Source organism: Ornithodoros turicata, chromosome 8, assembly GCF_037126465.1.
Source record: "Ornithodoros turicata isolate Travis chromosome 8, ASM3712646v1, whole genome shotgun sequence".
NCBI classification, from domain to species: Eukaryota; Metazoa; Arthropoda; class Arachnida; order Ixodida; family Argasidae; genus Ornithodoros; species Ornithodoros turicata.
In genome coordinates, this window is record NC_088208.1 from 9107510 (window position 1) to 9135320 (window position 27811).

Consider the following 27811-nt stretch of genomic DNA (forward strand, 5'->3'; position numbering starts at 1 on the left):
GCGCGAACGTGTCCGGAGCTAGAACCACCTTTCCGTTCAATACATTGAGGCAAATTTCGAAGAGGTGTTTCATGTCGGACGAGGAAGAACGTCTCAAGACGTCGCGACAGCGCGGAGGGGGTAGAGTGGAGAGTACTTTGAGTAAAGGGAGGTGAGGGTGGAGATTCATTTCAGAGTGTAGATATGTTGACGTTCACCCGGAAAGATATTGCTACGCAACCTGTGATCCTCGTGCGTATAGTTGTGAAGATCCATGAGTAAATAAGCGTGGGGCGACGACATCGCTTCTTTATATATGTCCAGAAAATACTCCAATCTTTTTCTGCCAAATAGCTGTTGCCCGAAATGTTCCATCTGGTCCACGCTGCGCACGGTGTGCCACAGGACGACATAACTGGCGTTGTAGGATATAGTTCTAAAATGGCTACTGTCGAAAAATATATTTTGAACGAGTAAGAAGATCGACGCGTTGGCGTGGTGAGAACCCCGAATGAAAAGATCGGTCACCTCCTTCAAGGAACCGGCGTCGGTCATGTGATCGTCGACGACGACCAGCGTAGCGCGCGACGTGTCCCACTCTCGGGGTAGCTCTTTGGTAAATTTTACGGAGTCCCCAAGTTCGTCCTGCATGCTCGGCGAAGCATATTTCTGCACATAGAATATTTGTGACGGAGGCTTGTCCACCACGTCATTCAGGTTCCTCAGCACGTTCGCAATGAACATAGATTTGCCGCACATGGAGGGGCCGGTTAAGATACAGCGAGAAGGACGATGGAAACGAAAAGGTTCGGGGGAAGACATGAAGCGTGCGTACACGCTGCATGAAGAAAAAGAAGAGACTGAGACTCCAAGAGAAATGCATCGCTTTTATTTACACGTCGTCGTCGTCCTCTACATCGGAACTGCGTTCCCAATACAGATTATCCAGTCTAAAGTTGGACTTTTTCGCCAGTCTGTCCGCTGCTAAGATGCGGTCGAGCGTCTTCATCTTGTCCTGACACATTTCTTGACGCGCTTGCAACCATTCCAGGCGGTGGACTTGAAAGGCTTCCTCCACGATGCCGCGAATAAATTCGCGAAGTTCTTCGTTTTTTGTCTTTTCCTTGCGACGACGAGAAACGCAGGAGAATAAACCACACATGGCGTTTTCCACGTATCGTCAGATTGATGACGCGAGTGCAGTGCGCGCTGCCTTTATACAGATCAACGCGCGCGCAAAGAAAGGAGAGTGAAACCGAAACTGAGAAGCCACCCGTCGCCGCAAGGAGCGCGCGCGCAGCGGAGAGCCGAAACCGAAAACACCTGCGGGCGGGCGGCGCAGTGGGCGCTAGGAGCGCGCGCGCGCGCGTATGCGTAGCTGCCACAGCGCGTCGCCTCAGTCAGTTTCTCGCTGGCTGTCGCGGAGAGCAGACGTGTGCTCGGTTGCTCCGCAGTCCCCGCGCTCGCTCAGTTTCTGGCTGGCTGTCGCGGAGAGCAGACGTACGCTCGGTTGCTCCGCGCCCGCTCAGTTTCTGCCTGGCTGATGAGCAGTCGCCGCGGGGGAAAAGGTGAGTGATTTACCGCGCTCTTTTTCTCGCATGTTTGCCATGTTTAGCGGTGACCAACGATTGATTTGTCGATGTTTGACTGCGCTCATGTTAAGCCTTTTCTCACATGTTTTGACTTGTTTAAGCGGAGAGCAAGCCTGTTGTTTAGCGGTTCCTGCCTTGTGCTAGGTGTATAGTCTTGAGGCGCTGTGGTTAGGCCTAAGCGATTGCCTTTTCCCCGATGTGTACTGTTTTCTGGCACGCCTAGACGACTATCCTTGACTTTGCTGACCAAGAGCGAGGGAGGCTCCGCCCCCAAATGGCGCGCCAATAGGAGTACTCGGGAGGCGGAGCCGAAACTCTTGCCGAATAGATGGCGCACCTTCTGCATATTTCCTGCAGATATGTTGGAAAAACGCAGCGAACCACATGTCTCACGTTAGCGTGGGCGTAGGAAAAAATTGACCCAGTTTGCGGAGCATTTCACCAAATGAAATGTTTGGGCGTACTTTTAGCAATACGCTGAGACAGTATCAGCCACGAGGACATGAGAGTGAGCTAAACGTCTAATTTTCCTTTCAGAGCTGCTGCAAACGCAGTTTCAGCAAATACAAATAAATAGCAAAAAAAAGGCACATCATCGGATCGCCTTCTGGATGCGAAAAAGTGGATTAGGATGAGGAATGTGTTTATGGGTGAGCGGATGACACAGAGTGAAATATTCCTTAGGATAACAGCATTTAGAACTGAAGATTTCTTTTGTTGTTTTCTTCTTATTTGTTTCATCAATGCTCCAAGCGAACGAATAAAATAATCGATCGAACGACTGCTGCCGTCTCGATCAAACGGTGTTTGATCAAATGCCTTTCGACCAAATGTCCCGCATTCGATCAAACAGCTTTCGACCAAACGACGTTCGATCAAATGTCCCGGAACCCTTACAAAAAGGAAACACACACACAGTACAATTATTTTCTTCCATAACTACTTACAAAAAGGAAAAAAAAAAGAAACAGAGTATAATTATTTCAAAGGATTTAGTTCAGTGTGAGGAGTAGAACAAGCAGCAACATTTCTTTCCTTTTTACATACTTGCGTAACTACTTACAAAAAGAAAAAAAAAGAAATTCACAATACAATTATTTGAAATGATTTATTTCAATGCGAGGAGTAGAACAAAAGTCGAATTGGCCAAAAAATTTAGTAATGTAATAATGACACATTCATGAAGCATAATCGTCAAAACTACGCAGTATACTTGCGTAACTACTTACAAAAAGAAAAAAAAACGTGAAAAGAAACACACAGCACAATTGAACCTCTCTATGCAATAAGGGAATAAGTCGACTTATCCTCTTGTTACTATTTTTGTTGCAATGACATCTACATACCAGTATGCACCTGCCAATGAAAACTTAGGACCTTATTGCGATTTGTTGGCCCGCTACAGCATGGTAAGAAAACGGGAAATGCATGTGTGTCAATGGGACGGACAATCATATCAGGCCCCTTTTGTCATTTTGGGATTTTTCGACTTATCCCCTTATTGCATACAGAGGTTCAATTCTTTTAAATGATTTATTTCAGTGCGAGGAGTAGAACAAATATTTCTTTCATTTTTCATGAGCTGAGACAATTTTTATGCAAAAGAGCGGAGCGAAACGTCGAACTGGCCACAAATTTGGTAATGTAATGACATATACATGAAGCATAATCGTCAAAACTATGCACTATGGTTTGCTATCGCCGCGTCATCGGAATTTAGGTTACCGGCCAGTCTCAAGGTCGAGGCTCAAAGTTATGGTGACCACACGTGCCCTTACCGAGCGCCAATGTTGCGCCATCTCTTACGCGAGTGCAGAGGCTTCAAGGTCGTAGCTCTACCGGAAGAAGCAGACGACAGCGGCTCACATATCCCGAGCCGAGCGCTACCGATGCGCCATCTATGAGGCAAGAGGAGAGGCCGCAGCGCTCCGCCTCCCGAGTACTCCTATTGGCGCGCCATTTGGGGGTGGAACCTCCCTCGCTCTTGGTCAGCAAAGTCAAGGATAGTCGTATAGGCGTGCCAGAAAACAGTACACATCGGGGAAAAGGCTATCGCTTAGGCCTAACCACAGCTCCTCAGGACTATACACCTAACACAAGGCGGGAACCGCTAAACAACAGGCTTGCTCTCCGCTAAACAAGTCTAAACATGCGAGAAAAAAGGCTTAACATGAGCGCAGTCAAACATCGAGCGCCATTTGGGGGCGGAGCCTCCCTCGCTCTTGGTCAGCAAAGTCAAGGATAGTCCGCCTAGACTTGTTCAGCAGTGTTGGCATTTTCTACCTGCCGTTAGTGTCTTGTTCGTTCTTTCTTGCCAAGAGCTATGATGGTGGCGCCATCTGGTGTGATGCCTTGCAACTACTTGGCCACCTCTCGTCGATCTCTGCAACTGCCGATCGCCAACTACCAACATGGCGGGCGCTGGTCACTCGGACGTTGCCGAGTGGTTTCTTCGCCGCGGCGTCGTTGATTTTCGAATAAATTGTTTCTCTCTACTCTAATTCTATCTTTTTATTTTATTTTCTACCTATTTTTTATTTTTTATTGGCACAGGTTGTCGGCAACGCACAGGGTGGCCTGGACACGTCTTAGATGCTCCCCAATTAGTGTGATGACTCCCTGGAGGGTCCTGATTAATGTGGGGGTTCCCAATTAGCTCTAATTGCTAATTAAACGTGTCCAGAAGCCTTGTAGCGTTGCGCACAGTCTGTGTCCAGTCATTACTACTTTCCAAGTGAGGAGTGTGACAGTTGTGTGAGGAGTTGAGGCTCAACCTGTCGCAAACGTGCTAACGCCACATAGAGCTAAAAGCTGCGTTGAGTCGCGTCCCATGAATTAACGCAGCATCCGGAGAGCGTACGGTACATCAACTCTTGAAAGCAGAGATATGTACGCAAATTCTATGCGAAAATACGTCAGAAAACGGTATATGAAATAGGAACATACCACATGGAGTCCGTCTTCTTCAGAGATTACTGCTGAAGCCATGTGATGTTGATCTTGGAAAAGTTTGTTGTTGATTTCTGCCGTATCCACCTAGTGTAGATACACATTACGTCAACGTTCACCCATTCACTACACCTTGTAGGGTGCGATCTACGAAGTGTTCTTATTGATAGGAAAAAGCGGGACTCATGCAGAACTGAATCGTCGATCTTCTCCTTGCTCTATAGTTGCGCGTCTCGAGAACGAAAAAAAATATATATATATTTATACGCAACATCAAAAGCGGCCTCTCGAGGTTTAGTGCATGTTACATGAAACAGTGATCACCGCTCAATGAGTGATTGGAAAACGGTGGTTCAATTTTCTGATGTTCGATATAGATGTGTTTCGAGGAAAAATCGTGAGTATATTCTTGTATTGCTAGTTGGGCCATATTCATGTTCTTCTTATTCATTAATATATTCTTCTTTGGCTTCCTATTTTTATTTTGTGGTACGTTGTTTTGATGCTTCCAGAAATGTTACGTTTGTTAAGATACACACACTTCTTAAAGTCATCAAGTCAATACTGCACTTGAACTGGCTCTCTGCGTAGAAAACCCACATGAAACGGATACCATTTGTCAAGGCGGAAGTTATTAAAATCCAAAATACATACAAGCCTTTCGATGACTGTATTATCTTCCCCCATCGTCCTTATAAGTAGGTGGTTATCGAACGCAGACCTTTGTTCAAGGTGCAAAGTGAGTTCATCGTTGAGTTTCAATACTCTTGCACCACTGTCTGACCTTCCTTCCAGGAACTGAGGGTACACGATTGCTTCATCCGAGGACGCTGAAAATTCGACAAATTCAACGCATTCACCAATTTTGAAAGTCTGCTTCACTATACAGTTTCACTTCATTTATTAAACCCTTAAAGACCCGAGGGAATTACATAATGGGTGGGCGGCAACATAACCAAAGCAAAACACAGTAATGCTAAACATAATGTGAGAAGACAGGACACAACGTAAGGTAATACCAATCAATGAAAACTGCAATCGCTTTCATGCGATCCTTCACTTATGCGTCAAGGCATACACTCTTCGAAGAACATAAGGGAACGGACGAACCCATAATTGGCCCGTCGACATGATTGGGGACTATCGATTAGTACCAATAGCGTCACAATGTTCACCGAAGCCTTGCACTGCCCCGGAAGGTGCTGGTTTTCGGGCATAGAATTCGTGAGCGGGACTCGAACACGGACCGAACTACTTGACTATTGTGAGCGAGCGTAGGTCGAGCTGTGGTTCAAATACACTATAAATGTGGTTCGGAAAGGTTCCTAGTGTGTCCCGAGTTTCTTCCATTTGGTGTGATAGGGGGAGAGTGCAAAATGTACCAGTAAGGCAAAGCGGATCGACTCTATTTCCGAAATGTATTAGCAAATTTCACTATGCGTTTGTTACTACACCTTTTTGTACCAATTATATACTGCATAAGCGGTACAAAGAAGGCACACGCCTCCCATGTTCAACACATCGTGGGAGAGACGATTTCATTCGGGATGATGGTTGACTAGGAGCGCGCTATGCGGTGCAGCTCATTTTTAAGAGTGCAGGTATTTTCCGCCCAGGCAAAACGACCGTACGCTACAGCAAAGTGACAATGTTGTCAAGGAAGACGGAAAAGCGTGGTCGAATAAAGGAGAAAGAACGAATGTCTACAAACTGAGTTAAGGCGGATATTTGGGCAAGTTGGTACACAAGTACGTAGAAAACAGCGCAGAGACGGGACAGGAAGAAGAAACAAGTGCACACACAGAGCGCTTCTTCGTGTCCCGTCCCTGCGCTGTTTTCTACGTAGTCTACAAACTGGATCCGTCTTAACGTTGCAGACGAACTTAACGCGCCAATATGGCGTCCCACACGACACCCTCTGGCTGAGAACTTGCGGTTGTACGTCAGTTGCAGTACTCTGAAGCTGTTCCGTGACTCAACAGCGCACGTTAAAAAACCCTCAGGTTGGCAAGACTAATACGCAGACCGACCAGTGTGGTACCGCTTATGGCGATGGTTGTCTGGCGACGCTAAGTCACGAATTACCAATATGGATACTTTCAAAGTTAAGTAGCCGTTATGCCCCCTACTCCCCTAAACGCCTCACTTAGCATCAATTGTTTTGGCATCCGGAAGTAGGCATGCATGACATTTTTCTAAAGAATTGCTCTGCTTCCGAAATTCGAGCAAGACTTTGCATTTGCGCATACGGGTTTACTGTGTCTGCTAGCCCTGAGGCGGTATCAGCAGTTACTTGAAAAAAGAAAAAGGAAAACAGGAGACACGCGAAGTGAAGTGGTACACAAGTGATCCTTAATAGTGAAGAAGGCCCAACGGATAGTCTAATTTAGAGATTTTACGCGCACCGATTAGTATTCATTTTTCCTTTTTGCTGACCTTCCGCACTCACTCTTACACTAAATTTGGAGCGAAATCTTGACCTTAAGTGGTGGATAAGCCAAAGTGCTGCCAGTGCAACTCTGGCTGTGGGCAGTGCACAGACGTGCATTGATGCAGAGAGAACAATTGTATAATGACAGCTGCACAAAATACAATGCAGTTCTGGACCCGCTTCAAGGGGTACAGTGTCGACATTCGTCTGCAAAGTATGCCGCAAAGCCTAGAGAAAACCTCAGACTGCACAGCCGGTAGAACCGTCTAGGGTTTGTTTCTCTCGGTGATTTCGCGAGACTTGAGGTGTATACAGCGACAGGTGGCCCAAGACGTCCTGCATAGAAGGCTGCAATGTCGCAAAGAGCTCTACGGTCGGGATCCCGAAACACACGACAAGCAACAGACTACAGATTCTGTCGATGTCGCCGCTGTCTCAGGTGGAGGTACCGTATCCATTTGCGAGGCAGCGACACCTAGCGACAAATGTACATTGGCGACATAAAAATTCGTATATTTGAATTGAATGTGCCGCATACCTGCCTGAATCATCATGAAATTTCCATTGAAACGCCGCTGGTAAATAAATACCGAGAGAAATTTATACAACCGTAATTCCCCTGTCACACGGCAATCTAAATGGCATTCCCAGCGAATGACAATCACACCGAATGTGATTAGTTTGTCTCTCATCGAGCTACAGGAAGACACGGAATGTCATTCGCAAACGATGTCAGTGCCGATAATTAAAACACAAGGGGCGAACATCTGATGCATTATACGGGTACATTAATTCTATTTTTATTTCTTTTTCTCGAAACTAGCGAAACATTAGATTATTTCACAGAATCGTTGCCTTTTCAAAGACACTTAATTGGCTAAGTACCACAAGCAAAGACAACTAGGAAGCCTATCTGCTCCGCACTGGCAACGTGGTCACTGGGAACGAGGGTAGTTCTCCGAAACAGTGTGTTTATATAGGCTTCATTCCTTCGCGTCAAAAGTTATCAAATTCGTGATTGGAGTACACCTTTTCATTCATCTTTCATTTCTTCGAACGGCTTATCGTTGTTGCTTTCGATACTTCTCTATTGCGAGGGTACGCTGACGGTGCGAGGGGAAAAGCGAATATCATTCGCATGTAGCAACATTTCATTTCACCGTGTGACACGAAACAAATGTCATTCAGTGCGAATATCATTCGCTGGGAATGACATTCAGTTTACCGTGTGACAGGAGTATTAGTTTTTCATGACATATGTGTATGCAGTAGGGCGCTGATGTGGGGCTGTTTTTCCACACAATATGCGATAGGTTTCCGTCACACGTAATAACCATCGATTCAAACCGCTACGTTCCATTACAAGTTCGAAGTATCATTGTCATCACATTGACTTGCCCCACGCCACGCTGTTGCCCCCAAATCTCCATGCTTTACCACTCGCTCCTCCAGTTATATATAACCAGATCAAGGGGGTTTGGCACACGCCGGGAAACGGCCCTGGCGACAAGCGACAGATATCTACGGGGAGTACTATATGCAAGAGTTTGTAGCCGAGACAGAGCTTCCTTGTCGCTCGAGTGGTGGCACCGCATTCGAATTCGTCGCTTTTCGCTGTTGCTTGTAGTGTGTTACGGGATCCGGGCTTACGCGCTGCATCATTTTGTCAATTCGGGAAAATACGGTTAAGATCAGTGGTTTTCAGCTTATGTTAAGGGAGGGAACCGGTGGCAGCGCAAGCATGACGTCCAGGAGCCTAGCCGTGGTAGCTGCCTCCTGGAAGAGGGTCAGATGAACTAGATGTCGTACAAGTATCGAATTATTTATTTGTAATTATAATTATTTTAAGTACGTATTGTTTATCCGCAAGATGTCGGCTTGAGGTTTCCCGGAATGATTGTGCCATTTTACAGTACTTCTCTGCCAATAACGCTGTCCGGATTACAACACATTCTTGTAAAGCTTAAGTTCGTTCACGGAGGCAAGGGAGTAGCTCCAAATTCCCAGGTACATGCCTCACTTTCGGAATGCAAGAGAAGACGAACGAGAGACCCCTCGTGGTGGGCGAATTGCTTGCCGAAGTCGCCCCACGTCGTAATGTTGGATTGTCGGCTGAGCCAACAAATGATAAGGACCCCTGCTGACTCTGCTCTTTACAACGAGCGTCTACAGCAGCACGTCGGTCCTGCGGTCTGTATGCCAATCCCAATGGCAACGACAAGGTCTGCGACATAGTCAGATGCGGAGCGTGAACTAGGTCGAACTGGGCCATTCCAAGCTTCACATTTAACAATCCAACAGTTTTAAGACCCAGGCGTTCGAGACCCCAGTTCGCTACACTGTGATGCCGGCATCGCTCAGAACAAGCGCAAGGAAATGTCGTCTCCAAATTTGAACTAACCTAGGCAAATTCAAAGTTGAGCGTTAGTTAAGTTAAGCGTAAGCTGACCAACGTCCCTTCGTTTTCTGTTGCTTCAGCGCCTCAGCCATACCAAGCCTAACCGCTCGACCGACATCGAAAACGCGCAAAGCTGACACATCGGTCAGTGATACTCCATTTTGAAACAGGCTCATTCTTACACCTTGCAGACACAGGCTCTCAAATTATAACCTGGGACTTGGTTATTGTGGACTCTGAAATTGTGCGTATGTTTTGTTGCGCATGCTCTCGCTCACAGCATCTCGCGGAACGCCAGTTGAGAACCAGTGGTTCAGATCATTTTTGGGCTTCAGCTCTTCCAGTGATGACGAATACGAATACGAATGCCATTTAAGTGGATGAATACATCCACGGACTTAGGTCGAAAGTGCGAGGCTAGGATTCATTGGAACGTATTGGAGAGCTAATGGGGAGTTAGCAACAACAACAACTGACTGGGGAGTTTCATCGCCGGGAGCAACACTCTACCCCATTGATGGTGGTGATGCGGGGAGTGAAATAAAGAGCTCCTTCACAGTAGGGATAGAAGCCCTGTGGTGTCCAGAAAGGCGAACAAAGCCTTGAGGGCAGAGCGTTTGTGTATTTGGATGTGGCCAGGGACCAAGCTATTTTGTGAGAGAGAAGGGGCGGGAGTCTAGCTCGTTGAGGGTTCCGGAGACCACGGCTCGGAAAGATTGGTAGCGTGGGCAGTGGAGAAGAATGTGCTTCTTCAACAGCAATCTTCAACAGCACCGCAGTGGCTGCAGTGTGGAGAGGCAACTTGTCTCAAGCGGTTGCGCAACTGTTCTCTAAATGCCACATCCAGGCGCATTCGGTGAACTAATGCGGCATCTTGATGAGAGATGTGTGCAGCATGCAGAAAATGAGCGGTCGATCAGCTGTGCTCAGCATGGCGGGTTTGAGAATGTCAGCGGTTCGCTGGCGGATAGCCAGAGGAATCACGAGGCGTCGAAGCGCTGACCGACGATCTCCTCTCAGACTTGGGAGACTCAAAGGACTTGAGTAGGAATCTGATCTCTGCGGTTGTGGAGGTCCGGAAGGCGTGCGAAGGTGGGTGGCACAGGCACAGACCATAGGGCGTTTGGCGGTGTGACGTCCTTAGGTATGAAGCCAGTGAGAGCTTGGCGTATCCTCTGTGCTATGGGATGGAAATCGCTTTCAGGGCGGTATCCAATTTTCCTGAGGAGTGGGTAACGAGGAATGTGCGCACGCAAACGAAAGAAGTGTCGAGCCGTTTCCCGCTCGTGGAGGACCTCCACAGGGAGGTCATCAGCTTCAGCTAGGACTTGCCGTGTTTCAGCCATTCTTGGAACTCTATGGCAGTGACGAAGACTTCGTGCGAAGAGGGTCCGAAGGATATTTAACGATGCTATAGAAACCCTGTGGAAGACTGTAAAGTACAGTCGCCCTCACCAAAGCCACGTGAACAGCTAGAAGGGAGCGTTGATCACAGCCCCAGCCGAAGCCAGAAAGCTGTTGGATTGCGGGAAGCCATCGCTGCACTTTGGTTTCAAGGTGCTTAATGTGGCGAGCCCAGAGCACGTTCGAGCCCAGCACCACACCAAAGAAGCGATGGGAACGCACAGGCTCGAGTTTCTTTGCACCCACCCAAAGAGGGAAATTGCTCATAGACTTGTGAGTGAAAGGGAGCTCAATGCACTTTTCGGGCGAAAGGTCCATTCCAAATCGCGTAAGGTAGAGATGGACATTATTTAAGGCTTGTTGCAAATGGAGCTAAACAGGTGGTCGTGACTTGTTAACTGTCGAAAGGGCAACATCATGTACACGGAGAATGCTACCTTGCGAGGAACTATTGATTTTAGTCCTGCCATTACCACATTAAAGAGTGTAGGACTGAGAATGCTTCCTTGGGGTACGCCTTGATGAACATGGTGCTTAGGGCTTTGGCCGTGGAATGTGCGGACAGCGACAGTTCGGTCCGTAAGGAAATCGTGGAGCTAGCTGAAGGGTCGACCAGATAACCCAAAAACCGCAAGGCGTGAAGCACACAGATGTGCGAGACGGTATCGTATGCGCACTTAATGTCCAGGAAGACCGTTAGAACGATCCACCGATGGGCACAAGCAAGGGTGTTAGCGATGCTATTTGTCATGTATCATTTTATAAATCAGCTCAGCCAACAGTAGTAGGTACTGGACTCTCATGGTGCACAACGCCCAACTGGCCTGAACACGATTTAATTAGCAATTAGAGCTAATTGGGACCCCCCACATTAATCAGCACCCTCCAGGGAGCCACCACACTAATTGGGGAAAGTCTAACTCGTGTCCAGACCAGCTGAGCGTTGTGCACCATGAGAGTCCATAAAAAAGAAAAATAATAGGCAGAAAATAAAATAAAAAGATGGAAATAGAGTGGAGAGAAACAATTTATTCGAAAATCAACGATGCCGCGGCGAAGAAGCCGCTCCGCAACACCCGAGTGACCAGCGCCCGCCATGTTGGTAGTTTGCACCCAGCAGTTGCAGAGATCGACGACAGGTGGCCACGTAGTTGCAAGGCATCACACCAGATGGCGCCACCATCATAGCTCTAGACGAGAAAGACAGAGAACAACATACTAGCGGCAGGTAAAAATGACAGCACTGCCAAGCAAGTCTAGGCATGCGAGAGAAAAGGTCTAACCGCTACTGCTAAACAGAAAACAGTACACATCGGGGAAATAGGCTTACGGGGACGATCGCTTAGGCCTAACCACAACACTACGCAGCTAACACAAGGCGGGAACCACACATCGCTAAACATGCGAGAAAAGGCTTAACACGAGCGCGGTCACCGCTAAACACGGCAAACATACGAGGAAAGATGCTTACGGGGGCGATCGCTTAGGCCTAACCCCAACACTACGCAGCTAACACAAGGCGGGAACCACACATCGCTACACATGCGAGAAAAGGCTTAACACGAGCGCGGTCACCGCTAAACACGGCAAACATACGAGGAAAGAGGCTTACGGGGGCGATCGCTTAGGCCTATCCTCAACACTACGCAGCTAACACAAGGCGGGAACCACACATCGCTAAACATGCGTCAACAGGCTTGGACACCGCAAAACAAGTCTAAACATGCGAGAAAAGGCTTAACACGAGCGCGGTCACCGCTAAACACGGCAAACATACGAGAAAAGGAGCGCGTCAAATCACTCACCTTTTCCTCCGCGGCAACTTCCAGGCAGAAACTGAGCGAGCGCGGAGAACATACGTCTGCTCTCTACGAGATCCAGCCAGAAAGTGAGCGAGCGCGCGGAGCGCACGTCCGTCTTCCGCGACGGTCCGAGAGAAACTGAGAGAGGCGACGCGCAGCGGACGCTATGGATGCGCGCGCGCCCTCTGCTCCACCCGTCCGCGCATGCGCGCGCGCGCGCTCCTAGCGCCCCCTGCGCCGGCCGCGGGTGTTTTCGGTTTCGGCTCTCTGCTGCTGCGCGCGCGCTCCTAGCGGCGACGGGTGGCTTTTCAGTTTCGCTTTCATTCTCCGTTCTTTGCGCGCGCGCGTTTATCTGTATAAAGGCAGCGCGCACCGCGCTCGCGTCATCACTACGTGAAGATGTTCAGCTACCACTCTTTACAAAATTGTTCCCGCACCCACGCTTCTTGGGAAGAAGTGGAGAAGGAATGTTTCAACGGCGAAAGTCCCCGCAACGAGCTCGTCATCACTGCTTTTCGCTACGTGATAGACATGGTAGGCTTTGGCAATATAGGAGAGATCTCGCCGGGGCCACTGCAGGAGATGGTGCGTCGGATCTACGCCCGTTACAAGAACGTCTGCATAACGGTTCCAGACGGACCCCTGGGACTAATGTGCGAATTTGTGAGCTTGGCCAACGCAGAATTCAACTACATCGCTGCAGACATCGTGGACCTTCTCGCTCGTGCCATCGCTCATATTAAGCACGCCCTGCGGAAGCAGCGACATTTGCAAGCAGTCTACATCGCCAATTTTGTCATTGATTTATTGAAATACCGATTGGTTATTGACATGCAACGCATTAAACAGTCCGAATAACTTTGACGAGACTCTGTGTGTTCTTTCACTGAAACATCTTTATTGAATACATACAAAGGACTTGGTCAATAGATGCCTGCACCCTCCCTCCCTTGTCTGATCTCACGAACGCAGCATTACGAGATGATCAGACGTGCCAGAAAAGGGGAATCTTCATCGCAGCGCCGTCATTGCGCGGGTCACTGCGCCAGCACGATGACGGAATGGTCATTCTTTTCGTACACCCATTCCGCTACCACACTGCCACGATGTCCCGTGCTTCTCCTGTCTGCGAGAGAGAGAGAGAGAGAGAGAGAGAGAAGCATGTCTCGACTAGAACTTTTATTCTCGATTACATGCGCGTGCAGCTCTTTGTTCAACGGTTACTCGATGCCTGACGTCGACGGTCTCGGGCTCTCTTCCGGGTTTTCCGGTGCTGCACAAAGAGGGAGTACTATCGTAATGCGATACGCGTCAAAACACCCGTAAAGCTTACCGTATTCGCAGCTCCCATAAGGGAAGGAGTGTACGGCATCCACGAGATAGCGTTTGTCGTCGTAGGGGACCAAGCTCTTCTTGAGTCTCGAAATGGTGTACATCGTTTGCTTTATACTCTGGATGGTGCACTGCTTCTGAGAGACCGCCTTTTCATTGAACAGAGAATCTCGGTACACTTCGTGCAATAAATGTTTCCGCACCACGTCTTTCTTAACTCCTTTGGCTCTCGCGATCTGTTTGTGTGACCCAGCCAAGAGAATGCTGTACATTTTCGCTCGGATGGCTACGACTTCCTGAATAACTCCGCCCCCCGTCTCGTCTTTGAAGTACCCCATCTGGTTCGCGTGCTCGTCGTTGAAAAGTGGGTGGTCTGGCGGATAGGAAGACAGATCTAACTCACTCTCAATCTTCATCAGCTGCTCTTCCAGGCTTTCACACGTGAGAGAAAAAATTACGCTGTCCGTGTCGCTATAGATCAATTGCACTGGACATGTCAAGCGAGAAAAGAGCGACTCGTAGATGAAGCTGTACATTCGGACTTTGGATATTTCAAGAATGGCAAAGCCCACGTAAAGGGGGTGCGTGCATTTGATGCGGCGTTGTTTCATCTCGTACAAGATGCACTTGTCACTCAGAATGAGAAAATGCTGACTGTCGACGGAGCTAGCCTTTCGTAGTGCACTTTCTTTGTCGTAGGCTATTGCGTACCTTTTCATGCGTCTCACATTTTGTATCGACTTACCGAACGTGCTGTTCGACATGGTTTTGTACAGAAGTCTCTCGAATTTCGTGCTCGCGGCATTCCTCAACGCGACGTTTCTCTGCACGAAGGTTCGCAAAAAGTCGTCTTGGCGGAACGAGAGGATGCTGTGAACACGTTTTATTTTCATGCCCAACCTCACGTACAGAGCGAGCAATGCATAATGAACGACGTAGCGTTCTTTGTCATAGCACGTCAGCAAGAGTTTCTTTGTGGGAGGGGCGTTCAGCGCCAACGCATCTTTCAGGTGTCGCTGGTAGGGGGACAGTTCGTTCTCGTCCACGCACCTGTGTTCGGGTGCCAGGGGAAAATCCCTGGTGAGCGCGTGCAGTTCTTCGGGATACAACAAGTCAACCACATATACGTAACCCACTTCCGAATCGTGAGGAATGTTGAGAAAATCAATCTCGCTCCACCTCGAAGGATCGACCCACTCAAAACCACCTGTCGGGAGATGGAAAGTCATCGCGTACGGGTACAAACTATTCACGTCGAGGTACTGGATAAAAGTCTTTTCTTGCTGGGGATCGTAATCGTCGCACCCCTCGTGATTAGCCCGACAGTATCTGTGGAAGCTGTTACAAATGCCTCCCCTGATTCCCTTCTCGATCGTTTCGTACATCTCGCGATCGCTCATGAGCTCGAGTTTGACTTTGGTGAGCTTCAGAGCGCTACCCCACGCGTAGCTGGCGAGGGACACGGTGCGTAGGATATCCATCCCATCCGTCTCTAGCGCGATCTTCCTGAAATACAGCACGACGTCGCAGAGCTGACAGGCGTCGAGCGTGACGTAGAGACGCGTGTAACCACCGAGGTTCTTACATTCGAACAATTCGAAAATCTCTAGGGCGTACTGATAGTCCTCGTCCGTGATCTCTTGGTCGTTCAGGTCACTTTTGAAAGCTTCTTTTGGCGGTAGTGCGGGCAAATTGTACGCTTCGAAACTGTCGACGAAGGTGTACGGGTAAATGCCCTTCCTGAGGAGGCGCCGGAAACGGTCACCATACATTTGGCGGGTACAATGAAACGCGCTCTCGCCACCGCTCGCGAGCAGGGTTTCCACCAGGTTCGCCAAGGACAGGTTGAAAAACTGCGTGGTATCGCGGAAATGGAGATCGCCAATGTTGAACCCTCTTATCTTTTCCGTACTCGAAGCTAAGATCCACGGCTCGCCCAGATTTAGAACGTGCATGTGGCGGAGAAGGGAGCTCAAATCGTATTGCAGGTTGTGCACGCACACGACGAGTTCTTTGGTATTACGACACGTAAGGTTACACGTATCACACAGCGTCGCGACAAAATTCGAAGAACCGGGCTCTACGAAGCAGGTGTGGTCGTGATGCGATACCTTCCGCGTATGTCGGTTAAATTCGATTCCACAAAATTCGCAGTGCGTAGCGCTCGCGTGCCGAAAGTGGTCTTCCATACTCATGACCAACGGCGCGGGACAACTGTTCAACCTATCGATTTGATCGCTAAATCGCTTGAGCGAGAGCAAGCATTTCTCTGCCGCGTTGGGTCCCAAATAGCCATCTAGGCCTAGTATTTTTCCGTCCCAACTTCTCACTACAACGATGCAGTACGAGCTCATCCTGTGCACACTCACAGCGTCCTTAACGAGTGCGTCCTTTTCCAAGACGCTCTCCGTGTCCAACACCGCGAAATAGGGATAGGGATGCATGTACTGTATCTTGTTGAAGGAGACACACTCCCCCGCTTTTGGCATTTCGAGAATCACTTCGTTTACGTCGCGACACAGACGTTCGTGTTGCTGCAATGCCTCTCTCGTCCCGTAACCGGACGTGCATTTCTCGCAATAAAAGTAGTCACTTCGTCCCATGAAAGTGCTAAATTTTCTGATTCCATAGAAATGCTCTCTAACCTCGAGCAAGTGGACTTTATCTTTATAGAGCGTACAGGGAACCCGTCCGGTAGATATCGAACTCGTCTGCTCGTCGAACACGTAGATGTACACGGAGATTTTGTTTTTTCTCTCCCACAGGGAAATATCTTCGTAAGTGACTGGGAAGCAGGGCGGCCAGTACGTTACGCGCGTCTCCGGATTCGAAGGATTCATGTACTTGCGGTATCTAACATAATCGTTTGGGTTGTTTCTCAACGGATGCAAGAGTGCCAGCACGCTATACTTGAAACACTCGTTTTCGTGATTCGGCGGAAGTTTGACGTTTGTGAGAGTCTTTCGTTTTCTTTTTAGCAGCTCGGGAAGCTCGATCGTGCACCCAATCCGCTTCGGTTTTAAGCGCGTTAGTTTTAAGTCGACACATTGGACGTCGTTCGAGGTGAAACCAGACCCTTCTGTCGCATAGTTTTCTACGCGTTGCGAGGACTCTGCGATGGCAGCATTTATCGCGCCTTCGATTTCTTGGCGGTTATGCACCACTCTCAAGTGAAGGTTCACGTGGAGGAGATGAGAAGTCAACCCATCGGCTCCGTCCTTAATCATGAGCACCTTCGAGCACAGACAAAATTTGAAAGGCATGGGATAAGCTTCGAGGACGCGCGTGATTACTGGAGCTATGCTCGGTAGATAAAGTCGCAAATCGTCGACGTTGTCGTCGTGCGGGGAACAGAGAAGAGTGTACCTAGTAGCCGTTCCGTCAAATGCCTCATCAGTGACAAAGAAAGGAAGGAATCGTCTCTCCGTGACGGAGGGATGATTCTCTATGACGTGTTCTCTCAATTCAACGATTCTACGACCCTGGACAGGCTCAGCTTCGTTTTGAAATTCTGGGCTCGCATCTGGTGATTCATCTCTAACCCTACCAGACAGAGGAATGAAATCTGCATACGACTGATCCCCTTCCCACATGAGCAATTCGTCTGCATTGTCATGTCCATCTAGGGGTTCGTCGTCGTCGTCCGTTTCAGGTATTACGAAAGGCGGACTACTGACTCTGTCGTCGTCGTCGTCGTCGTCGTCGTCATCTGAAAGGACGACTGGGCTATTACCGAGATTCTCTATTCTAGCTTCGTGCTCTCTTTCTACGGCCACGAGCATGGCATCGATGGGGTCGTACTGACATACGAGACAGCGTGGCACTGCGGTCAAACAAAATCAGTACGAGATTTCCTCTCACGAAACAATGCTCACTTTTCCCTTCAGTTGAGGAACGCTTGAGATTGATGATGAGAGAGGATGGGGTGAGTTCCTGTGTTCAGTGACATGCGGTGACAGCGGCTATTGGTTCCTGAAAAACAATGTCATGCATAGAATACACTCTCACAGCAGTGACGGTCAACTTACATTTTGGATCCACGAAACGACTCACGTCGTGGATGAATGCCCCTCGTGGGCTGTCGATCAATCGTCGTAGAACTAGCGCACCTTGCGCACCTTTTATAGTCGCTACACCGCTCTCCTCCTCCTCGCATTGCGACGGTGTCGTCTGTACTTTGACCACCCCGCCTTCCGTCTTTCGCGCCTTTTTGCGATGTCGCATATGACAATGATGTCATCGGCGTTGAATAAAACATTACACTATTTTCTAGCTAACACTCGGGGCCGACTTGTATATGACGACGAGAAGACCCAGAGTGGGATTCGAACCCAGGATCCTTCTACACTGGACGCGACACACTAACCACTAGTCTAATTCGTACTGCGTGACGTTTTTCGTGTTGCGGGGTTCGTGTCTACACACGTCACAACATGTTCAAACACGTCCAAACATGTTCAGACACGTTCAATGACGTCATAGAGCGGAAGAGAGAGGAACGAGTGTGTCCAGGGGCGACTTCGCCGCCCGTGTCTGAACACGTCCAAACATGTTCAAACATGTTCAGACACGTTCAATGACGTCATAGAGAGGAAGAGAGAGGAACGAGTGTGTCCAGGGACGACTTCGCCGCCCATGTCCGAACATGTTCAAACACGTCTTAACATGTTCAAACACGTTCAATGACGTCATAGAGAGTGAGAGGCAAAGCTTTACTATAAATGTCGAAGCGAATGGTCGATCGTCATTCCATCATGATCAGCTTGGTAGATCCTCGTAAGTAATACCCATGACGTCATCATCGCCGAAATGTTTGAAGAGTTTCGTTTCCAGTGTACAACACTTTTGCTGCGCGTGAAGTCGGTTTTTTCCCGCCTCACATATTTCGGGAGATTGGCAGCGCCCGCTTCTTCTGTACCAATTGCGGTGGATTGTGGTCCAAAGGTACGCTTCCTCGTTATTTTTTAATACGTTCTATAATCGTTCACATTTTTTCAGAGCAAAAGCATTGGACGGACCGATTGATTCGCCCGTTTCTCGGCTGTCGGACGGTACCGTTCGACGTACGTTGCGAAGGACTTCGACTATTGAAGGAAGATGGAGAAGATGGACCATCAGTGTCACTCTGTGACTGAAGAAGATTGTACGTGTGTGTGTTTGAGATATAAAAACACGCGTTTCTCACACTCCTTTCGTTGCAGATTACGAATGGCTACTGACGGGAGATCTACCCTGGTTCTAACCTTCAAGCCTCCTCCAAAGACCTTCTTTTTGCGAATCGGCGATCAACTGACTACCTGTCGTTGCGGTGGACTCTGGTCGAGAAACCCCAGCCATTGGTTAGACTCGAGCCTTCGTCCGTATTTGGGCTGCCTTCCCGGCTACGAAACCAAAGCTGGAGCCTAATTCGTGTGTAACGAGAAATAAAAAAAGGTTGTCTACTCTCATTCCGTCTCAGTTATGATGACGCCCGAGCAGAGGTTTGCCACCTTTGTGCAAACACGAATGTATCGGGACTTGCTGCGATTACGCGATTATATTCACGGCGATAGCTGCGAGGGAGACTTTCGCTCGATTCTCAAGACGATACCCTTACGTCTGTTCACCGTCAGCGGGAAGATTGCAAAGAAAATGAAGCGTTTCGTAGATTACAAGCTCGAGCTGCTGGAGAAGTATAGACGAGGAGAGACAGTCGACCCGTGTCTCATCAACGCGGGTTTCAACCGACCTATCGTCCGTCGCTACTGGCTTCTCCACACATCCCTCGACGTCACGGTGCAGACCGGCGACGACGGCGAGCGTCGGGTCAGCACGTTGGAAGATCGTCTCGCAAGGGTCTTGTGTATGTCGTGAATAAATAGTCTATTTTTTACGAAACGAGTTCGCTCACGAGGAGACGTTTTATTGTTTTGTCATTCTCTTCGAGGTTACAGGAAAACATGGATACACAACTTTTCAAGCTGTAGCGTTTCGACATGCGCGTGGCTACGTAGATACAAAAAAGCCCGCAGTAAGGCGAAAAGGGTGATTGAATACACTTGTCGTTATACTCGTCCACTACAGGTAAAGTCTTTCGAAGGTTTGCTTCCATGGGGGGAAGTCCGTAGCTGTCGAAAAACACGGCAGACCCGTCGTAGTTTTTCAGGTAGAGCACCCAGTGCTGCCCGCGTCTTCTTCGCTCTTCGGTATTGATGATTAAATAACCGGGCTTGCGTAAAACGAAGGCTTCGTTGGAAGCGCAAATGCCTCTCAGCATGGAGGAAGCGAGGGGGTTCAGGGACACGAGTTCCAAGATGTCGCTCTCGTACATGTTTTCTTATGGGAAGGTGACCGTACGGTCCTTGTCGACGTACATGAGCTTGGGACACTCGGAAATCAAGAGGACGGTGACCGCGTGTGGAAGGGCTTTAGCGAAGCGTAATTGCAGGCGAACGTTTCCTTTTCGCCACTCGTTCAAATGCGAAGGAGAAGAACACTTGTCCACGTCCAAGTTGAAGTAGAGAAGGAACCCGTTCGTTTTAAATCGCTCGTAGCTATACTTGAAATGTTTCTCTCCCAGTTCTTGCAAGAAGTTAAAGTAGGGAATTTTGACGAGGTCGTTCTGAAAGTCGTACTCGGCTCGCACTTGCTGGCCGTCCACGGAGAGCATCGAATGAGACAGGTCGTAATGACGGAATTTGTAGGGGTTCGATTGGATGTCGCCGAGAAAGTCGGACGTGGCGAGCAGGGCGACGCATAATTTGGAAGGCACCCTTTCGGGGTAAACGTTTTCAAAGTGAGCGTCCAAGCTCCCGGCACTCAAGCTCCGCACCTTGGTTTCCAATCCGCGTAACACGTAGATGGCCGGCGTGGTCTGAAGCCGCCGCTCGTATTCCAAAAACAGGGAAGGTGTCAGCGTCACCTTTTTCAAGTGTAACGTCATTTCTTTAATGTCCACCTCGTAATTGTACGTTTTCTTGTCTTTGGGGACCGATACGAGTTTAAATTCGTCGTTGTTTAACAGGAAAACGACGCGAATTTCGACGGCAGGTACCATCAGGCGCGGCTGTTGAAACAGGTCGGTATTGATCTGTCCGACCAGGTTAAAGTATTTTCCACCCTTCGTCGCTTCGTAACGTTGTTTCGGACCGCGAGAAGAGACGTCGTAATCGTCCTTTAAATGTTCGTCGTCCTCGACATAGAGTCCAGCCGCGTGCACTGTTTCTTGAGCCATGGGCGTGGAATGAAGCACGACGTCCAAAATACTCCTGTAGGCGTACAACTCGTTGGAACTGACGAGCTTGTTGTTCGCGTAAACGGTGACCGTCTTAAACATGCCGCTCAACAGGTGGTTTATTGGGAAACGACATCTTTCTCGTCCATTTCTTCCCCGTCGTCGCGAACAATGCGCACGGTCAAAGACACGAAACTGCCGTAGAGGTCCAAGTGTGCCCTTTGCAAATTTTGAATACAAAACTCGATCACAGAATTATTTACCCCGTTGACCGGATAAAAGAGTTGGTACGAAGTATCTTCCACGCCGTATTGAATGGAAGGGGGTTCGAATATCATCACGTCACTCGTAAGACAATGCGGTGACCGTTGCGTCTGTATTTTTGCTTTCGTTGACGTCATGATGGACGGAGCGCGCACAGCGGATGTGTGACCTTCACGGCGTACCAAAGATATCTGCAGGTGCGTCGTGTGTCGGCGCCTTTTGTTGTCTTTTGCGGCGTTTCTTTCCATTGTTGTTGTTGTTTCCAGAGCCCTCCATGGAATCCAGCACGTCTCTCCCCGTTGCTATGGCCGTCTTTTTTACTGCGCGCGATATTCCTTCGCCATCGGCCAAATTCCGCGCCAAGCGCTTCAACGTTCTCTTGGCGATCGGTTTTATTTGCTGCCAGATGGGAACGATAAACTTGGATATGTTGCTCAACACACCGCCCCCTCGTTGGAAAAGGGGTCCCGTGTACACGGGAATTATTTTGGGGGAATTACGGTACATATTTGAAATGCAACGTTAGATTGGTTCTGCCTTTGGACCGCAACGGCAAACGTCTTCCCGTTTCGTCCGCGAGAACGATCGTCACTGAGGGAATTTCGAATTGAGACAGGTTAAAATACTGGATGTTATCTAACGTGTAGGTGACGACGTGCTTGTCTTTCTCGTAATAAAAGGGTAGTATTTTTAATATCGGTTTTTTCCCGCTCCCCACGTACGTGGGTTCCACGATATCCGTGTACACGATTATGTTGTGAAACGGGGGTTCCAGGAGTACCTCGACAGAGCTCGTGGCATCCTCATCCCCCGTGAACACGGTACGCGATTCGAAGCCCAAAAGCACGGCCAGGTACTCGGAAAGTCTTAGGGTGGAGGTGCCCTCGGAAAGTCGAATTTTACATTTCTGTTCGGTTCCGTCGAAGCTGAAGCGTGCCCGTTCGCCTACGCGCTGATTAATCGCATTTAGAAGTGCTTGCGGCGTCGCATAATAGCCGGGAGGCAGATGTACTTGCAAAGATCGAGGAATTTTCGTCTTGATCGTGAAAGAAAATTGACGCGCTACGGGGAGAGAGACGCGTAGCGTTTCTTCGTGTCCCTCGACGGGTGTGAGATGTAGCAGCTTGACAAAGGGTTCCGGTACGTGCAACCCTTTCGGTGTTTTCAGAGAGTACACGTTATCCGCGAATTCTAGCGAGGCGTCCAGCTTGTGCGTCTGGAAATACTTGTTGAGTGTGTTCCGTAGGGACGTGGTTTCCGAATTCAGAGTGACGTCGCCGAAAGCGACGGGTGCGGCGTGCTCCAATAAGATGGAGGTGGCTTCGCGTTCGCTCAATTTGGGAGGTTTCACCGCACGACCTGCTTCGCGGGACGCTAGCGAGGCGTCGAGCGCTTGCGCGAGCCGAGGGTCCAATTCCACGGCTTTCACGTCCACGGGTAAGACGAAGTCGTATCGCGATTTATTGTACGCGAAAGAAACGTCGAATTCCGAAAGGGCTTTTCCCAAATCCCTCTCGAGATCCGAGGTGACACGAAAAGTTCTGCCGGCTTCCACCGTATCCTCGAAAGAAACCTCGATTTTCGCATCTTGCCTTTCGTAGCCGATATTTAAAAAATCGTTACTTATGCTGAGATCCATCAGACCGACTTTATACCGATTCGAGAGCTGAAGCGGACTATCGAAAGCTACCGTGAAGGCGTTGAGTTTATTCGAGGGAAACTTATCCATGCTGGCGTTCGAGAGCAGGTGGACGTAGATGTCCGACATCATTTCCCAATCTTGACCACGTCGCTGCTCGGAACCCAACTGTCGTGTTCTTTGTCGTAACCGAACCAGCGAACCAAGGAGAAGCTCTGACCGTTCACCTGCTTCTTCCTCAGCACTTTCGTTACTGGCCAAGGCTGATTGGCGTCTCGGGTTACGACGAGTACCTCCTCCGGGTAGAAAGATCCGTCCACTTCCTTACCCCGGTAATCTTCCAGGTGTACGACGGGAGGAGAGGTGTCTCTCAGGCGGGAGACGGTGAAAATCTGAGGCGACCAACTCCCTTCCGAGCTCTTATGAAAACCTTTTCTGTGAAGTAGGACCCTCACTTTATCCCCCAGTTTGAGCTTCTTTTTCACGGAGGGTACGACGGGCTTCCCATTTATCTTATTGAACAGCTCCAATTCGTTTTCGGGCGTGACTTCGGACGGGCTGATGCCCAAAGTCCTGTGTTTGGTGGTGTTGTAGTCGCGCACGATCTTGGGAAGCGCGGAAACGAAGTGGTATTTTCCCGTTACTCTAAAATAACGGAATATTCTGTCGCGTAAAGTCCGTATGACGCGCTCTGCCTGCGACGCTTTGATTACTGGAGAGAAGGTAGAATACATCTGTACCTTCTTTCGTGAGAGATACTCCTTGACGGTCTTGTTGTAGAATTCCCCGCCTCTGTCGCAAAAGATGCGTGTAGGTACGTTACCTCCCCGAAAAAGTCTTATCATGGCCCTTTTCATTTCGGCGGGGCGCTTCGTCTTTAGCGGGAGGGTGCGCAGAAAGCGGGAGAGGGAATCGATTGCCACGAGAATGTAGCGGTAGCCACCGTTGAATCTCTTGTATTTTGAAAAATCGGCGAGGTCCATTTGCCACACGTCGTTGATCTTGAGCGCGATGATGCGTCTCCTATTAAACTTTCTTCTGACCGGATGGTGAAGCGTGTAGGCATCCAGCTTTCTGAGAATGGCGAGAGCCTTCTTTTTGCTCAAGTGATGCGCTTTTCTATAGCGTTCCACACCCCCCAAACCACCCTCTGGTTTCTCATATCCCTCCATAAGTCGTCCACGCAATGGAGGCCTGCTGTTGCTGCTGCTGCTGCTGTTGAGGCTCGCGAGATTTGGGTAGAGAAATCAGACGCAATAGTTTCGAGACTTTGGGGAACCAGGAAGGTTTCTTTCCCGTCTTACGTTGCAACAAATAATTGACGAGTTCGTAAACGGAGGAGTGTCTGATGGGCTTGCCCGACACGGAGACACAACCCTCGCGATCCCAGGAAATAACCTTCTTTAATTCCGAGACGACCCTTTCCGCTTCCTCTTCGTCCACCTCTGGAGAGAGGAGCGAATAGTCAAAGTCATTTGTAGCGTCGGACGCCTTGTTTTTATTGTCGTAGGGGTCAAATCCGTACTGCTTGAGTATGCGATACAGTGCTTGCAGTATGAGTTTCACTTTGACGTCGTCACTCTCCTTCGAGGAAAGAATGTTTCCGATGGAGGTGGTCACTTCAATTCTCTTGGCCATTGGCGAAAAGGTTCAACACGGCGGAAAGCAGGAGAGGAACCACCGACGAAAGAACGCCCTGCCCTCGCTGCTGAGACAGATAGCGCTTCAAACGTTGCGGATTCTTGTGAATCTTTTTGTAGGCGAGCCGTCGTAAAAAGCGTTTGTGCTTCTTCAAACGCGCGAACGTATCTGGAGCTAGAGCCACCTTTCCGTTCAATACATTGAGGCAAATTTCGGAGAGGTGTTTCATGTCGGACGAGGACGAACGTCTCAAGACGTCGCGGCGGCGTGGAGGGGGTAGAGTGGAGAGTACTTTGAGTAAAGTGAGGTGAGGGCGGAGATTCATTTCGGAGCGTAGATATATTGACGTTCTCCCGGAAAGATATTGCTACGCAACCTGTGATCCTCGTGCGTATAGTTGTGAAGATCCACGAGTAAATATGCGTGGGGCGACGACATTGCTTGTTTATATGCGTCCAGAAAATACTCCAATCTTTTTCTGCCAAATAGCTGTTGGCCGAAATGTTCCATCTGGTGCACGCTGCGCACGGTGCGCCACAGGACGACGTAACTGGCGTTGTAGGATATTGTTCTAAAATGGCTACTGTCGAAAAAGATGTTTTGAACGAGTAAGAAGATCGACGCGTTGGCGTGGTGAGAACCCCGAATGAAAAGATCGGTCACCTCCTTCAAGGAACCGGCGTCGGTCATGTGATCGTCGACGACGATCAGCGTAGCGCGCGACGTGTCCCACTCTCGCGGTAGCTCCTTGGTAAATTTTACGGAGTCCCCGAATTCGTCCTGCATGCTCGGCGAAGCATATTTCTGCACGTAGAATATTTGTGACGGGGGCTTGTCCACCACGTCGTTCAGGTTCCTCAACACGTTAGCAACGAACGTAGATTTGCCGCACATGGAGGGGCCGCTTAAGATACAGCGAAAGGGATGACGGAAACGAAAAGGTTCGGGGGAAGACATGTTGCGTGCGTACACGTTGCACGAAGAGAAAGAAGAGACTGAGACTCGAAGAGAAATGCATCGCTTTTTATTTACACATCCTCCTCGTCGTCGTCCTCTACATCGGAACTGCGTTCCCAATACAGATTGTCCAGGCTAAAGTTGGACTTCTTTTTCGCCAGTCTGTCCGCCGCTAAGATGCGGTCGAGCGTCTTCATCTTGTCCTGACACATTTCTTGACGTGCTTGCAACCATTCGAGACGGTGGACTTGAAAGGCTTCCTCCACGATGCCGCGTATAAATTCGCGAAGTTCTTCGTTTTTTGTCTTTTCCTTGCGACGACGAGAAACGCAGGAGAATAAACCACACATGGCGTTTTCCACGTATCGGTCAGAATGATGACGCGAGCGCGGTGCGCGCTGCCTTTATACAGATAAACGCGCGCGCGCAAAGAACGGAGAATGAAAGCGAAACTGAAAAGCCACCCGTCGCCGCTAGGAGCGCGCGCGCAGCAGCAGAGAGCCGAAACCGGAAACACCCGCGGCCGGCGCAGGGGGCGCTAGGAGCGCGCGCGCGCGCATGCGCGGACGGGTGGAGCAGAGGGCGCGCGCGCATCCATAGCGTCCGCTGCGCGTCGCCTCTCTCAGTTTCTCTCGGACCGTCGCGGAAGACGGACGTGCGCTCCGCGCGCTCGCTCACTTTCTGGCTGGATCTCGTAGAGAGCAGACGTATGTTCTCCGCGCTCGCTCAGTTTCTGCCTGGAAGTTGCCGCGGGGGAAAAGGTGAGTGATTTGACGCGCTCCTTTTCTCGTATGTTTGCCGTGTTTAGCGGTGACCGCGCTCGTGTTAAGCCTTTTCTCGCATGTTTAGACTTGTTTTGCGGTGTCCAAGCCTGTTGACGCATGTTTAGCGATGTGTGGTTCCCGCCTTGTGTTAGCTGCGTAGTGTTGAGGATAGGCCTAAGCGATCGCCCCCGTAAGCCTCTTTCCTCGTATGTTTGCCGTGTTTAGCGGTGACCGCGCTCGTGTTAAGCCTTTTCTCGCATGTGTAGCGATGTGTGGTTCCCGCCTTGTGTTAGCTGCGTAGTGTTGGGGTTAGGCCTAAGCGATCGCCCCCGTAAGCATCTTTCCTCGTATGTTTGCCGTGTTTAGCGGTGACCGCGCTCGTGTTAAGCCTTTTCTCGCATGTTTAGCGATGTGTGGTTCCCGCCTTGTGTTAGCTGCGTAGTGTTGTGGTTAGGCCTAAGCGATCGTCCCCGTAAGCCTATTTCCCCGATGTGTACTGTTTTCTGTTTAGCAGTAGCGGTTAGACCTTTTCTCTCGCATGCCTAGACTTGCTTGGCAGTGCTGTCATTTTTACCTGCCGCTAGTATGTTGTTCTCTGTCTTTCTCGTCTAGAGCTATGATGGTGGCGCCATCTGGTGTGATGCCTTGCAACTACGTGGCCACCTGTCGTCGATCTCTGCAACTGCTGGGTGCAAACTACCAACATGGTGGGCGCTGGTCACTCGGGTGTTGCGGAGCGGCTTCTTCGCCGCGGCATCGTTGATTTTCGAATAAATTGTTTCTCTCCACTCTATTTCCATCTTTTTATTTTATTTTCTGCCTATTATTTTTCTTTTTTATGGACTCTCATGGTGCACAACGCTCAGCTGGTCTGGACACGAGTTAGACTTTCCCCAATTAGTGTGGTGGCTCCCTGGAGGGTGCTGATTAATGTGGGGGGTCCCAATTAGCTCTAATTGCTAATTAAATCGTGTTCAGGCCAGTTGGGCGTTGTGCACCATGAGAGTCCAGTACCTACTACTGCCAACAAGCTCAGTACTCAAAATATAAAAGCTGTTATATAAAAACATTATGCCATCCCACGAATTTTCGAAGCAACACGACCAAGTGGATAAAAGCATCCTGGCGTTGGTGCCTACTCTGAGGTCGTCCTGTAGACAGGAAGGCGGGGGTGGAAATCCCACCATCGGCTGTGCTGTCTGAAGCTTTCCTGGGCTTTTCGGGAGACCTTCTAGACAGATGTCGGTTCCCTGAAGTCGGCCCAGGATGTATAGTATCCCCTTTGTGCCCCCTCCTTCCTGCTATCCTCTCTCCATCTGTCCACAGGCACGACGCTCATAGCCACAGTTGTTGCCTGGCGCTAATACGAAGGGAAAAAAAAGAGACAGACCCCACACAACTCCAAAGATTCGGATTCCTGGATGCTTCAAGAGTACGTGAAGCCAT

The 27811-nt window shown here is 49.5% G+C and overlaps 2 protein-coding genes across 2 annotated transcripts in view; both read right to left on the minus strand.

Annotated features, from left to right (window-relative positions):
* The window catches only part of LOC135365910 (venom metalloproteinase antarease TserMP_A-like), a 94534-nt gene that overhangs the window by 50703 nt on the left and 16020 nt on the right, over window positions 1-27811 (minus strand). Inside the window, exons 2-3 of the mRNA XM_064598578.1 lie at window positions 5175-5350; window positions 4518-4607 (exon numbers count right to left, since the gene is read on the minus strand). Coding sequence (XP_064454648.1) covers window positions 4518-4607; window positions 5175-5350 — 266 coding nt within the window. The remainder of the gene's footprint in view (window positions 1-4517; window positions 4608-5174; window positions 5351-27811) is intronic.
* On the minus strand, window positions 13662-15368 carry LOC135366314 (uncharacterized). The gene is made up of 3 exons (XM_064598987.1): window positions 15271-15368; window positions 13889-15066; window positions 13662-13828 (listed from the first exon to the last, which is right to left on the minus strand). The coding sequence occupies exons 1-3, from the start codon at window positions 15366-15368 to the stop codon at window positions 13776-13778; spliced, it is 1329 nt and encodes a 442-aa protein (XP_064455057.1). The 3' UTR covers window positions 13662-13775.